At 33.0% G+C, this 16,130-nt stretch overlaps 2 protein-coding genes across 3 annotated transcripts; both read left to right on the top strand.

The window, feature by feature from the left end:
* The first annotated feature begins 6,877 nt into the window (after nt 1-6,877).
* LOC115977790 (gibberellin-regulated protein 1-like) lies at nt 6,878-7,798 on the top strand. 2 transcript variants are annotated; one of them, XM_031099810.1, is made up of 3 exons: nt 6,878-7,059; nt 7,199-7,229; nt 7,360-7,798. In XM_031099810.1, the coding sequence occupies exons 1-3, from the start codon at nt 6,982-6,984 to the stop codon at nt 7,539-7,541; spliced, it is 291 nt and encodes a 96-aa protein (XP_030955670.1). In that variant the 5' UTR covers nt 6,878-6,981; the 3' UTR covers nt 7,542-7,798. The 2 variants fall into 2 exon arrangements, with proteins under 2 accessions (XP_030955670.1, XP_030955671.1); XM_031099811.1 differs by having other exon boundaries at nt 6,886-7,056; nt 7,360-7,703.
* Nucleotides 7,799-14,690: 6,892 nt separating this feature from the next.
* LOC115977973 (gibberellin-regulated protein 1-like) lies at nt 14,691-15,552 on the top strand. Its single transcript, XM_031100003.1, has 3 exons — nt 14,691-14,866; nt 15,000-15,042; nt 15,153-15,552. Exons 1-3 carry the CDS (start codon nt 14,789-14,791, stop codon nt 15,332-15,334), a joined length of 303 nt encoding a protein of 100 aa, XP_030955863.1. The 5' UTR covers nt 14,691-14,788; the 3' UTR covers nt 15,335-15,552.
* The last annotated feature ends 578 nt before the right edge of the window (nt 15,553-16,130 follow it).

Genomic DNA, 16,130 nt, shown 5'->3' with positions numbered 1-16,130 from the left:
AACTCTGAAGTAAACAAAATGGGAAAACCTTGAGCTTCTTTCACTGAGACCTCCAGCTCCTAAGCTAAACAAACTAATCCAAAAAGGAACAAACTTGAACAAAAACACAAATCACACCCACCATTCAAAACAACCACAAAAAGTCAAAAACACAAATCCACTACAACCACATTCAACTCTTCTTTTATCATTTATATATATACACAAAATGTTTGATTTAGCTACAGAACAGACCGAGTACATCAATATAAAAAAAAAAAAAAAAAAATTGAAGAAAAGCAGAGAACAGAACAGAAAGAGACCGATGGCGAGAGCTTGGGACGGCGACGAGAGGGACCGGCGACGGCGACTGTGAGAGGTTGGACAGTTGGGTCGGCGGTGAGATTGAGAGTGAGTGAGTGAGCTTGTGAGTTAGTGAGCTTGGGACGGTGGAGAGAGGGATCGGCGGTGAGCTACGGCAACGGCGAGGTGAGTGAGTGAGTGAGAGTGGCGAGACTGAGCTGTGAGCGGAAGAGATTGTGAGTGAGGCAGCGTGAGTTCTGAGCAGATGAAGAAATGAGGGTTAGGGTTAGATGATAGGTATATATATATATATATAGAGGGGGGGTATTTTTGTAATTTTTAGATACCGGGTTTTATACGGGTTGGGTTTCGGGTCGGGTCTAGGATTTTTTAATAAAACCCGGACCCGACCCGGACCCGTTTCGGGTTTTTTTTTAAAAACCCATACCCGACCCTATTCCTAATCGGACCGGGTAAAATCCGGCCCATTAGGGTCGGGCCGGACCGGATATCCGCGGGTCGGGCAAAAATTGCCATCCCTAATTCCTTGTAATACTTATTCCCATGTAATAATCATTACAATGTACCAAACGTGCACTAAGTAACTACTGTTCACAAGTTGTAAAATTTTTAGAATTTGCAATCCCGAATAAAGTATGTTTTTGGGTTCTCAGCAACTAAAATAGCAACTAGGGGTGTTTTACACCCCGGACGCCAATGCTCTAAAGCATGACACCAATAGATATTTTTAGGGGCAATTATTTTTAACAAAATTGTACTGAAAGACCGAATTGAATAAATTTAAAATTTGGAGGACTCAATTGAACAAAAATAAAGTTAGAAGACTGAAATGAATTTTAACTAACTTAAAGGGTGCAATTTGCATTTTAGCTATATTTTAATGCCAATTTTACTGTGTTATTTGGAAAAGAGTACTATTTATTATACACTTAATGTTTTAGACAAATTTACTCACATCATTAAAAACAACAAATACAATGCTTTTAGTGTCTTGGCTAACTTTTACTCTAATTAAATCTATTAAAAATATTTTTAAAAAATCACTAGGTATATAAGTATATTCCATATATGGATGGTGGGTAAATAATTCTCCACCAATTAGGCTGACTAGAAATACAATCTCATGGAAAATGTACTCCCAAAATACTATAAATGAGTACTCCCTCCTCTCACATGAATGGTGGGTCCCACTAATTAAATTCATGGTAAGACCCACCATTTATGTCAGAGGAGGGAGTACGCATTTATTGTACTCCGGGAGCACCTAATAATTTTCCCAAGCGCATAACATCTCAGCCCAATTTGATCTGCTAAAAGCTGATGTAAGAATGATTCTCCTAGATGATCATTTGTAAACTTCTTAAATAAAAAATAAAAAAAGAAAAGAAAAGAAAAAGATTATCCAATGTAAATTTCATGATGAAACGGTTTTCACGTCATTTCCAAACTCTTTGAGTCAACCCTACAATCCATTTTATCATTAAATGAGATTTTTTTTTTTAACAATTTGCATTACGAGAAATTATTCATTCTTATTGAAAGACTCTCCCTTCCTCTCTCAAAGAGTGTGAGTCCTACCTTCCCTCTTTTCTCACAAAGGGTGTTGACCCCTATGTACATTGTACAACCTACGTTAAGGAGCCCACACCCCCTTATGAGAGGAGGTAAAAGTGAATAATTTCTCAAAATATGATATTAGCTATAACAAATTTTAAAATATTTATATTAAAAAATGTAGTACCCAAGCACTATTTTAATTAATTTTTCCATTAATGTAAAACTAATGCAAATTTATAAGTGCACCTTTGCCTGAGTTATATATATTAATTAAAAATGAAGATTCAGGTTTAAGTGATAATCTAGTAAAAGTCGTATTTTAGGCTGTGTTTATTTCAATGTAAAATATTTTTCGGGTGTAAAATATTTTCGGGAAAGGAAAATATTTTCTAGTGTTTAGTTGCATTTTAAAAATTATATTAGGAAACAATTTTTAGTGTTTGGTAATATTCTAAAAATGTTATTTTCCTACAAATCTTTCACACTTTCTCAACCATTTTCTTAGCTTCCAACCAAATTTTATATCAGAAAATCCACCAACACCCACAAAAAATCCACCACTATCCACACACCAACACCCACAGACAATCTACCACTATCCACACAAAACCCACCACCACACAACACAGAAACCACCAAAATGCCACCACCCACACCACCATAACAACAACAAAAAAATCAGAGATCAAAGAGATTAAGCAGATCGACGAGAGAGTGATTGGCGAGAAAGCAGATCGGCGACAATCCAAGTAAGGGTTTGTGAGTGGCAAACCATTGAGAATCGAGCTTATCGACGGCCCTGATTTCGAAACTAATTTGGTCGAGCAAGAGCGACGAGGCGGTGTCGGGGTTGGAGATCTGGATTGTGACAATCAGAGGATTGTCGGGACGGTACACGTCCTTGTCTGGTTGGATTTTGAGAGTGTGAACTCGTTGACGGAACTCGGACTCAGAGGTGGTGGTGTTCGGTGGATTTCGGTTCCAAAGGGAGAGGGAGATCGAGTGGATCAGACTAAGAAATGGAAAAGGGAAACTCACCGTGGGTGGAGAGGATTGGCTGCGTGAGGGAGAGGATCGGCTGCATTTGGCGTGAGGGAGATGGTGGAGCTCGGTGTGAGTGAGCTTGGAGAGTACTTGCTGCTGTGAGGAGTGCGTGTGAGAAAAGCTCAAAGAGAGTAATGTGAGGAATGTAAATGGTTTGAAGTGAAAATGAAAACGGAAAATATTTTACGCCTTGGGTCCTTTATTTTATGGTCAACACTGAAAATATTTTCAGTTTGACCCAATTTTAAGTAACAACCAAACACACACTTTTACGGAAAAGCATTTCCAAAATTGGTTTGAAGCCAAAAAAAAAAAACGGACCCTTAGTGTTTGATGTCTCAAGTTTGAACTCCACATCCTCCCCTCCTCCATTGTCTATCTCTTAAAGAAAGTAAAAGTGATGCATCGAACGATAAATAGGAGAACTAAACATGAAAATTGAGTTATTGAATTTGAGATAAGGTGTTCCATTGTGTTAAATCTAGACTAGATTATATGATTTATACATTATGAATCGAATTTATGTATCATCTTCTTTTATTTATTTAAGTAAAATTTATAATTATTGAATCTTTTTTTTATATATATAAATAATATAAATATTGAATCTCGGCAAACTATGCTTCTACTCATATAATTGATTGTCACCTAGTGATTACTTGCTTGAGCTTGGCTCACCGCTACTTACAAAGTTGACTCATTACCATCATACTTATTTGAAATTTAAAATGGGTAGTCTATCACTGTGCACCATCAACATAATAGTCATTCTACAAGTATAAAGTTTTTATGTGAGGAGGGCAAGAAATAAGGTTCAAGACTCTAAGAAAAATTTTTACACACATATACACATAAACTAAGTTAAAATAGAATTTCTATTTTGCAAAAAAAAAAAAAAAAAATAGTAATTGCATCGATTGCAACTATCCCAGTCCATGATGTGATTACACGTAGGCAAATAATAATTTTTTTTTTTATGATCAATAATAATAATAGTAATAATACAAGGAATCAGTACGATATATATCACATTCAAAATGTGGGTCCAAAGTTCATTAATTATTTTAATTTTGTTGGTGGAACGTCCTCCAAGAATCAAAACATGTATCCAACCTACTACTTGATTGGTTTGATTCCTGTGAGACCTTCTAATTTCCCTTTAATAGGAATAAATAATTTCAAAACCTAATCATTTAGTAGTCGATAGGATAGGAGAAATTATACAGTTTTCTGGTGGACTATATTACTTATATACCATTCCATTAAAAGACTTGCATTTGTTTAAAATTGTTGAGTCAGTAATAAGTTTCAGTTCAATTTTTTTTTTTTTTAACTAAGTAATTTTAAACAGGTGAGAGTTTTTTAGTAGAATGATAGACCACGTCACTTGTTCACCATGAGGACTTTATAATTTCTCGTACGATAAGCCACAGGAATCGATTAATATTACATTTCATTATAATAAAATTTTATTTTCATATTGATTTTAAGATAAGTGATATGTATATGCATACCAAATAGTGGAAAATGACAAAATGTTTTCATTTAAGGTTGCAAACGGATGAGAAAATGATTTAGTTTTTTTTTTTTAGAATAATCCATTTCCAACAGATATTTTCTATAAAAATTGAATGTAATAATAGATAGATTTACGTCTATGATCTTTGCTTAGTGATGAATATTACTCATTTATTTCATAATTTGAAAAGTACAACAACGATAGGAGGAGAGGTGATTCAAATTAACACTAACTCTTCTAATTACCTTACCAAGTTGGGTGTTGACTGAAATCCAAGAATATCACATAAAGCATCTCTGTGGTCTTTTTCCAAATTGGGAGAGAAAAAGACCCTGGATTTGGCCTCACTGATGGTCTGCCCCGATTGGCTACAAAAATCATCCAATACTTCTCTAATTGTTACACAATTTTCGGGGTTTGCCTTCGCAAACAAAACCAGATCGTCTGCCCGAACACATCACAATCACAATCGCTATATATGAGTGGCTATATATGAGTGAGGCTTTATTCTATCCGAACACATCACAATCGCTTTCTACGAAGGAAGTAGAACTCTCACAACTCACAACTCATGAACACATCACCATAGCTTGTTTGTACAAAACGTTAATTTCTGATTCTCTGTTTCATTAATTAGCTGCCCGTGTGGACGTGCAATGGGGTTGTCACGTGTGTTCAACGTTAACTTCTTTCTTTCTTTTCTTTTTTTCTCTACTATGATGTATAATATATATGGAACTAAAAATATATATAAGACTGAGATTCAAGTTGAATTTTTTGGAAATTAATAGACAAGTATAAAATGATTCGTACGTATGAAGTTAGTATAATTTTTCCTGTTTAGCCTAATAAAATACAAACATTATCAAAATAAATTTAAAGAAAAAAATCGCAGAGCCCCAAATATAAACATGATATTTAGGTTGAAGTGAATTTTGCAACAAAAACTCCTATATATATTTATTACATTTATCAATTTATAATGCAAAATGAATTAAAAACTGTAGCTATAAATAACTGTAGGGTTGTAGATGATGGAGATATTTGACCAGTTAGATAAGGGAAATATTTGTTGCACACAAAACTGTTTTACATTGTCCAAAAAAACAACTGAATATACAGTTACAAAATTATTAATGTCAAGAGGAATAAACTCCATCCAAACTAAAAATTAAAAAAATAAAAACTTTACTCTCTTAACTAAAACATGTATTACAACATTGTATTGTCTATAAGTATGAGAAAATAACTAACTCTAAGGAGAGTTTATAGATCCTATTAATTTATTTGAAAGGTTGAATACAGTCATACAGACAATGCTTTAAATCTGAACTCTCTCTTCTTTTCTTCTTTTTTTTTTTCTTTTTTTTTTTTTCTTTTTGAATTCTTTCTAGGAATACTAAAATTTTTTACTTTATTAATTAATTGAGAAGTCTTTTTTTTTTTAATCTCAATTGAGCTCGCAGTTTAAGTTACATTCCCATATTGTTTAAACGTGATCAGTTGATCCCTTTACTGCTTTTAAAATGGCAAAAGAAAAACTTTTTTCCGTAATTGTATACACTATAGAGTTCTCCTAATGAGACAGAGTCAAATTACCATCCGACTCTGCCTTTCTAATCAAATATTGTTTTAGCTTCAAGATTTAGATATTTTATGGTTGTGAAACAGTTCCACGTAGATCAAAAGGAGCACGTTAAACTTAAAAGATAAAACTATGCGCTGGCTTACTCGAGCCACCTGTAATAATTGAAAACACCATTCTAGAAGTAATGCAACGAATGTGCCGACTCTATGTCCCTACTCCCTAGAGCAATCCCTAGATCTAGATGAATCCAAATGCTTTTCCTTATAACTTAGCCTTTTGTCGTTTAGCCTTTTTTTTTTTTTTTTTTTTTTTTAAGTATGAGTATATATTAAAACAATTTCAGCAAAAAAAATTTCAACAAAAAATTAAATAAGACCAACATGTTTTTTTTTTCTTTTAAATCTAGATAGCATTAATGAACATAATCAACAACAACAAAATTCAGAAGATTATGGAGTTGTTTAATATCCATTTTTAAACAACAGTTTTCAGTATTTAAACAATAATAACATAACACATATTTTTATAACACTCAAATATGTATTTTCATAATACTAAAAACACTTACCGAACGGACCCATAGCCTCACATATAGCATAGCCCCACGTTATCATAAAACCAAAGCAAATATAAGACCACAGTACATAATATCAAGATATATCATGATGTAGAGCTAGAACTTTTTTGACTAAGCCATCATCACACTAGTTTACTTAACGAAAATAGTGACTTATTTGGAATTTGGCTGACATAGGTTCTAAACCGACATGTAACAATTAAAAATATCCCGCTTGCATGCACCTACATTTTTTGTTTATTCATTAATTCTTGCTGCTTAACCCATATACGCTTGCTATAAATAGGAGCATCCTTACCTCACTTCAATGCACTAAATCTTCAGGTTTTCAACTTTTCAGTTTCAACTAGCTAGCGTGGAAACGAAAGTAGCTCTAGCTATAAGTCCTCAGCCATGGCCATCTCAAAGGCTTTAATTGCTTCTGTTCTCATTTCTCTTATCGTTATCCATCTCGTTGAAGCTGATCAGGTGGTAAACTTTATTTTATTTAGCGATCATCTAAGACCTCACACTGTCTCTTTCCTCTTCCTATTGTTTTCAAAAATAAACGTGAAGCCTATCGACCACTTTCTTAATTTCTAACACGATAATATGTTGTTGAGTTATGCAGGTGAACACAGATGCAGCAAAGAAAAAAATAGGTGATTTTTATCTTCTTCCATCACTATGTTACATATGTGATACTGTTTGATCGAAGAATCACATATAGTTGGCTAATTAACTTTTTGAATTATATATATATATATATATATATATGTTATACTTTTATAGATTGTGGAGCAGCATGTAGTGCGAGGTGTCAGTTATCGTCTAGGCCGAACCTGTGCAAGAGGGCATGTGGGACTTGCTGTTCTCGCTGCAGCTGTGTTCCTCCAGGCACTTCCGGCAACCGTGATGTATGCCCCTGCTACGCCACCATGACCACCCGTGGTGGCAAACTCAAGTGCCCTTGAAAATATATATCACATCAGCCTTAATTGGCTGCATGTATTGGTATATATTGTAAGAGAAGAATGGATGAGAGGTCTGTTTGAAAATAAAGTTGTGTACTAATTAATATAGATGCATGTATCACTTTGTATAAAAGCTATTAAAAGAATGATTTTATTATTTTCTTTTATATGAAAAAAGAAGGGTTATTGTAAGTTGAATAACAATTAGAGTTGTTATTTGTTTGTTATTAATAAAATGACTTCTTTTTTAACCTTTACGTTAAATGAATAATGAATTTTCAATTCTCTCTCTCTGTCTCTAGCCTCAACGAATAAATAAACAATCAGTCCATGATAAAATCGACAGCAAAAACAAATGAATTCATGCTGAAAAGTAAAGCTGAGGCTGTGACTGTGATATTTGTTAAGCTGTGAGCCAGACAGGATATTAGATTAGACTATTCTTGTGTAAGGACGTAAAAAATACAGTTCAAAATAGAATTTTGTGTGGCTAAAGGAAAGAACATTCCTCCTTTTTTTTTTTTTTTTTTTTTTTTTTTTGAGAGAGAGAGAGAGAGAGAGAGAGAGATAAGGTAGTGGTGGTAGCTAATAAGCTGGCTTGTCGCTGAGCTTTTTGCTTGCAGCTCTGCTGCTTTTTGTACCGTTGATATTGTGTTTTCTCTTTCTTAAGAAAAAGGATATATTTTTATCTAAAATTAAAAAGGGATATATTTAGAAAAAAAATAATAATAATGAAGGGTTGCATTCTCTACCAATTAGGCTGCAGAAAACATGCCCTTAACATCTCAGCCCAATTTCTTCAACCCAAAAAAGAAAAAGAAAAAAAAGAAAAAGATTATCCAATGTAAAATTCATAATGAAACGGTTTTCACACATTTTCTAAAATCTTGGACTCCTGTTGCTTTTAGTCATTTACGAGACTTTTGGTGATGCTCCAATATCAGGCCTTTTAAGTAGCGGTAAAATTGATTCTCAAAATAAACAAAAATATAATAAAAATAGTAGCAGCAGGATGATAATTCTTAACCGTTTGATTTAATAGAGAGAAGGAAATTATCAGTAACTGTTGGGTTATAAATTTGACCACGATTCAATTAACTAATTATTCGAGAATTGATTAATCATGCAAATATCCAATTAAGTTCGTGAAAGCACAATCACATAGCTAAAATTAAGTTACATGCATCAGAAAGTAAATTTCAAGTACATGACGATGGTGATGATAGGCAGAACCCTAACGGTCGGTTTAAAGCCAACCACCAACTTGAATAATTACATGAATCCTGACTTAGACATTACAATAAACATGCTTGTAATTTTCATAATAATCACAACATTATCCTTGAAGATAGACATTAAGTTGTTAGGAATGGACAAAGCTAATAAATTCAAAATTGAATCTGGAAAAACTAATCCGATTAACTTTGACGAGTTAGTGGCTCTGAAACATCATATAATTGAGTATGATAAGATTGATTGTGATCCAGTGACTTAGTAATAGTAAATTCGTACTTGAGCTTGGGTCACCTACCCTGTTCGCAAAGTTGACTCATTTATTGTTTCATTATATTTATATACTTATATAGGCTATTTACAATGGGTAGTCCAAGTTTGACCCGTTTTGGATAACGATCAGTCATGTCTGCCTGGCATGATCTGGTTTCCATAAGTTTGAAAAAGGAAAAAAAAAAAAAAAAAAACATATAACCTAGTACAATATTTTTCAGGTGGAACAGCTTCCATGAATTAAAAACATCCACCATACTCTTCAAAAATAAATAAATAAATTCCACCCTACTGCTTGATTGGCTTGATTCCTATGATGAGCCCATCTAATGATTCTGATTGCCCTTTAATAGAAAGATATATTTTTAAAACCTAATCGTTTAGTAGTCGGTAGGATGGGCCATAGGCCCATAGGAAATAGGAGTTGATTAATATTACATTTCATAATAATGTTTTGTTTTCTTATTGCTTTAAAGTGATTCATATCATTATTTTAAATTAGAGGAAACATTATTAATTTCCCATATTAAATATGGGGAAATATTTTTTAGTTCATTTTTCTAATTGCATAAACAGTTAAAAATGAGTTTTTTTTTTAATTATTTTTATTTAAAATAAGGCAATGGCATTGAGGCATTGAACCATAAAGCTCTTGACAATGATTATCAATTATGCTAAATAGAGTGCACGCTTTTGTTTTTAAGTTATTAACTATTATACAAATCAATGGAGTTGGTGAAGAAAATTAAATCAATCATATTACAGAATATGTCTTTTTAGAGTTTCAAGCAATGCCCCTTTTCCAATTAAAGAGAACAAAATGTTTTATATTCTAAAGCCAGACCTTAGGATTAAAAAAAAGAACCATGAATTAAAGATTAAAAAAAAAAACGCTGAACTAAAGTGATCATTCTTAGGATCTATTTGGAAACCACTTATTTTGTAAAAATTGAAAACTTATTGCTGAAAGTACTATAAATAAATGTAAAAGTTAATTGAAATAGTACAATAAAACTTATGAATAGTATAAAAAAGTACAATAAAATTTATGAATAATAACAAAAATAAATTAAATAGTAAAATAATTTTAATTTTCATTACTTTCCAAATGCATCCATAATAATAGTTTCTAGTATTACATTGCATCATCATCAACCATCTATAATTAATGTCCTTTTTCTTTTTTCTTTTTTATTGTGACATGGCCTAAACAGGGACCAAATTTAATGTAATTTCAACATGCTGGCAATTTGGTATTCGCCCCATGAATCAAGATGATTACAGCTGTAGTGCGGCTTTGTACAGTTGTCTTTTTTTTTTCTTTTTTTTTTTTGATAATTATATAGTTAAAGATGATGAAATTTTAATATTGTGGGCTAATTTAGTAAAGTAGTTTGAGTAATATTATTTATATTTTGTTGAAATATATATAGATAAAAAAATATATAAAAATACGTGTAATATTGTTTAAAAATTAAAAATATATTACTAAAATACTTTACCAAATGATCCCTGCATATTTTGAAAACACCGTAAAGTATCAACTATCAGCCACAAGAGGCACGAACTCATCACCAACGCTTTGTACTCGACAAAGGAACTCTCACAAGTCACCACTCACCACCTTCTGATGAAAAGATCCCACTAGTTCCCTTGGTAGTCGAAAAAAAAAATCACCAACATTTTAAATTTATTTATGAAATATATCATATATGGGAGTATGGGACAAAACAAGATGAGAATTAGACTCATGTTGAATTTGTTGGAAATTAATACACAACTATAATTAATTTGTATGAACTATATATGTGTTGGCTTTATAGAGCTTATTTGTGTTTGGTTCGAATTATAACCTGACTTGAAATAATATTGCTATGATTTTTTAATTGAATATTTTTTGAAGCTTAGTCTACAGAGGAGTGGAAGCTAGGCCCATTTTGTAACCCATTGTGAATATTGTACACAAGATAGAAAAATTGTTGTTTTGAAGATTATGATTTTTTTTTTTTTTTTTTGTGAGAAAATTGTATTGTCATATCTTGTACTTTTCCTTAAAAATAGTGAAATCTCTGCAACTCCGTTGATGTAGACAAATTATTGAACCACGTAAATACTGTCTTGTGTAATTATTTTCTTTGGTGCATATTTTTCTCTATTCTTTTACATCTCACAGATCTAAAAATTTCGTGTATATATATTCCATTCACTATGAAGTTATAACTACGACATTTATCGATTTTTTTTTCTCTTCTGTTACAACGATAGTTGAGGATATAAGAATTTGAACCCTATATATTTCTATTGGAAATATTAGGAGGCTCCTCTTAACTACAAGACTCTTAACAACATTTATCAATTTAATATGTGCTTGGGAGGTGAGAAAATGTGATAAAGTAGTAGAAAATATATTTTTCATAGCATTATCAAGTACACAACCAAACAATTGAAAATATTTTAAGTACAGCCAACAGGGTCTTGGTTTAGCTGGTAAGGTTCAGACATTTCGTCTAACTCATCTAGGTTCGAGTCTCACTACCAATAGGAGTCCGTTGGTAGATATCCACATTGGTTGAACCATGGGCTTTAACCTTAGCACCCTACCCGAGAGCTGGTGTAACCTAACTAACCCCTATTTTTCTTTAACCAAAAAAAGAATAAGAAAATATTTTCGGTACAAACCAAACACGGCCCTATAATGCAAGATGATTGAGGTACTTGATCGGTTGGAAATACGCATGGTTTTCATCCCATAATACCAATAATGCAGTCCTAACCACTCACTGATTGGACTTCGGTTGGTGGTCCAAATTAAGAGTTGGGCAGGAGACGTTTTCTCATACAGTATTAGGTGACATCAGGTTGTCACACACACAGAAAGACAGAATTTGGTAATAGGCTTATCAAAGTCCAGCCTACAAAAATTCGGGACATGGGTTAAATTGAACTCACACTATATCCAAATATAGTAAGTAGAAGTTTTAGAACCAAGTTATACCAACACCCATTACGCGTCACATTTGTTTTTTATTATTAGAAAGGGCTTCCATAACGAATCATTGAGGTGGTGATTCTTCAAAGTGCATTCTCATTAGCTATTTTATAAAAAATGTCATTTTAACACATCAAAAGCCTACTTTACTATTTTACCACATCATTTTACAACATCTCATTCATAAGATCTTTTATTCTTCACTTCTATATATTAAAATAATATTTAGAACTCATTAAAATAATATATTAAACTCCTACCTAGTTCCCATCATCATCATCATCATCAACAACAGCACAACCACCACTGCTGCAACAACGGCCACCAACAACCACTGCCGCAACAACACCGATAGCCACCACCAGCACAAGCTCACATCCACCAACACCGCCTTATTTAAAAATAAAAATTAAAAAAAAAATCCATAACAACCCAAAAAATAACCACCACAATCAACCCACAACCACTACAATTACTCACCAATATCAGATCAGCCCAAATTGCAACCAAAAAAAAAAAAAAAAACCCCACAACCAGAGAGAGGCAGAGTGAAAGGTGAACATAGAGGAGAGGGAAGAGGGATCTACCACCGCCCACCATAACCAAAACCCAAAATCAACCCACAACTGCCGCCACCCACCAACATCAACCCATCACAACCCAAGAAAATCAACCCACAACCACTCGCTGCCAAATCCACCATCAAATCACCAAAAAAAAAAAAAAAAACCACTGCCATAGAGATCGGCTTGGCTTGAAGCTCCGGCCATAGGTTGCTATGGATGTGGTGGGTCGGCTTCTGGCGGTTGGGATGGGTCAGTGTGGCTGTGTTGGTGGTCGGATTCATGGGTCATGGCTAGGTGGCGGCTTGGTGAGGTCTGCTACTTGGTGAGATCGGCGGTGACTTGATGAGGACGGCGGTGTGCTCTAGAGAAAGGAAGAAAGGAGAAGCTGAGAGTGAGAATGAGTGAGGAAGAAAGACTCAGGCAGATGGGAGAGAGAAAAGTAAGAATTAAAAAAGGAATAAAATGATGAGAGAGGAGAGAAAAAAAGGGAATAATAAAATAATAAAATTTATACAATTGTTATCCGTACGCTTCTATATTTGAGACGAAACTGTTCACTCATGCCAAATATTTTGGCATTTAGAACACCTCATGAGAGTGATTTTTTGGTGTTTGGTGTGTCAAATGCCAAATATTTGGCATTTGACACACCTAATTCATATCAAAACTTTTAAGATTAAAACTTTTATTTGTGTGTATTAATTACCTTTTCCAACATTAGAGTTGGAAATTTTGTCCTCCGCACCACTAAGTACTTCTGTATTAACATAATAATAATCTCAAAAAGTTAGCTAAGTAGTTCTTAAGATCTCATAATATTCATAAAATCTTGAGTTCGAAATTTCTTATCAACATCTTGGAGCCACCTCAATAGATTTTTCTTTGTAATAACCTAGTATGTGTGGAACGAAGAGACTATGCACGTGAAGCAATAGTCAGATATTCGAAGAAGGTCTGAATACCCTTATTTATGATATATATAAAAACATATTTAATTTCTTCTATTAAAAAAAAATTAACTTTTTAATACTGAATATTGACTTCATGGGCACTTGTGATATCCGTTTTGGTTATGTACTTAGCTGGAAAAAAAATGGAGCATGTGCGCCCTATTGTGTATTTGTCAATGGTAATATGAATTTAAAATTTAAGGTTAAGATAATTCTATTTTAAAATTTTTAAAATCTATTAATTTTTAAGGTTGAAGTATTGACATTGAACACATGCTTTAAATTAGGTTTGACTTATTTTCAGTACTTTTTTTTTACTGAATATGTCTTTTTATTTTAAATATACAATGGCAAATAGTATTAGGTTTTAATCATCACATTTTATTTAGTTAGTAGGTGATGTGGCAATCTCTCATTAAAATAAAAAGAGATTTCTTTTAAAAGAGTAGTGGAGATAAGTCAAACCTATTTAAATTATCTCTTAACTTTTCTTGGGTTTTTTTTTTTTTTTTGGATTATTTTTAAAAGTACTGGATTTGTTGACTTTATTAATTAATTGAGCAGTCTAAGTTACATTCCCATATACCATATTGTTTTCTACACATTGTTTTTTAATGGCCAGAAAGAAAAAGTGAAAAACTTAATTTGCCCTTAATAGTATAGCTTTTCCTAATGGGATGGAGTTAAATTTACTCCGACACTCGATTCTCAAAAAAAAAAAAAAAAAAAAAATTTACTCCGACACTCTGCCTTTCTAATCATACATTGTTTTATCTTCAAGATTCCGATATTTTTACAGCTGTAAAACAATTCCGCGTAGAAGAGTTTATCTTGGGCACGTTAAAACTCTGCCCTATCGCTACCTTGAGCCACTTGGAATTGAAAACACCATCCAGGAATCAATACAAAACAAAAGTGCCTACTCTAGATGATTCCAATTGCTTTTCCTTACCAGATACTCCCTCACAACTCACTTTGCTTTTTAATTTCTCTTCCGCGTACAAACTACATATATGTTATAATTAAGAATGTCCTGTCCTAGCTAGCTTGCATGCACCCACATTTTATTTATTTATTTTATTAATTCTTGCCGCTTAATTAGCTCATCACATACCCTTGCTATAAATAGAAGCATCCTTAGCTCACTTCAACTCACTAAATCTTCAGGTTTTCAATATCTCATTTTCAACTAGCTTTGAAACGAAAGTAGCAAGCTCTAGCTTCAAGTCATCAGCCATGGCCATCTCAAAGGCTTTAATTGCTTCTATTCTCATTTCCATTCTCGTTTTCCATCTCGTTGAAGCTGATCAATTGGTAAATTTTTATCAATCATCTAAGACCTCATTTAGTCTCTTTCCTCTAGCTTCCTATTGTTTTCTAAAATAAACATGCCCATGAAGCCTATCACTTAATTTCTAACACGATAATATATTGTTGAGTCATGCAGGTGAACACAGATGCAACAAAGGGTTCTCCCAGTAAAAAAATAGGTGAGTTTTATCTTCTTCCATCACTATATATGTTACATATATGATACTGTTTAATTGAATAATCATAGTTGGCTAATTAAAGTTTTGAATTATATGTTATACTTCTACAGATTGTGGAGCAGCATGTAGTGCAAGGTGTCAGTTATCGTCTAGGCCAAACCTGTGCAAGAGGGCATGTGGGACTTGCTGTGCTCGCTGCAACTGTGTTCCTCCAGGCACTTCCGGCAACCGTGATGTATGCCCCTGCTACGCTACCATGACCACTCATGGTGGCCAACTCAAGTGCCCTTGAAAATATATATCACATCAGCGTTGCTTGGTTGTGACTTATAAGAGAAAAATGGATGAGTGGTGGCTTTGAAAATAAAGTTGTGTACTAAATAGATGCATATCACTTTGTAAACAAGCTATTAAAAGAATGGTTGTATTTTTTTTTTTTTTTTTTTTTTTATGAAAGAAGAATGGTCGTAATTTAGTTGAATAACAATCATAGTTGTTATTTATTATTAATAGAATGAGTGTTATTTATTATTATTATTATTTTTTTTTTTTTACCTTTACGTTATATGAATAATGATGCTTGAACACAAACACTCTGCATTTGGTAACTTTGGTGTTGGGAAAACAGTTCTAAAAGCCTGAACGAATGAATAAGCAATCAGTCCATGATAAAAATAAAATCGATAAAAAGAGATATGAATTCCCTTTTTATATTCCTGTTGCTGAGCTTTGGTTGTTCTCTTTTTGTTAATTTGCAGCTCTGCTGCCTTTATTTTTTTCTTTTTCTTTTTTAATATTGTTGATGTTGTGTTTTCTCTATCTTAAAAAAAAAAGGATATATTTTGAAAAAAATAATGAAAGGTCAAATGGGTCATCCAATTGTCCTAATAAGCTTGACGCCAATAGATTTTTTAATACTAATTTTGCCGTGATATTTGGTGGGTGTTTAGATTTTTGTCTGTCAATAGAGTTGACCATAGGTCCACACAGCCCTTTAAAGAAGTTAGAACTTCGGACTCAACTCTTCCTTTATCAGGGGGAAAAGCATTATAGAGATAAGGAAATTGTGGATAATTTTTGTTCATGCA

Source organism: Quercus lobata, chromosome 2, assembly GCF_001633185.2.
Source record: "Quercus lobata isolate SW786 chromosome 2, ValleyOak3.0 Primary Assembly, whole genome shotgun sequence".
Classification (NCBI taxonomy): Eukaryota; Viridiplantae; Streptophyta; class Magnoliopsida; order Fagales; family Fagaceae; genus Quercus; species Quercus lobata.
This window is presented reverse-complemented; position numbering and strand designations above follow the sequence as displayed.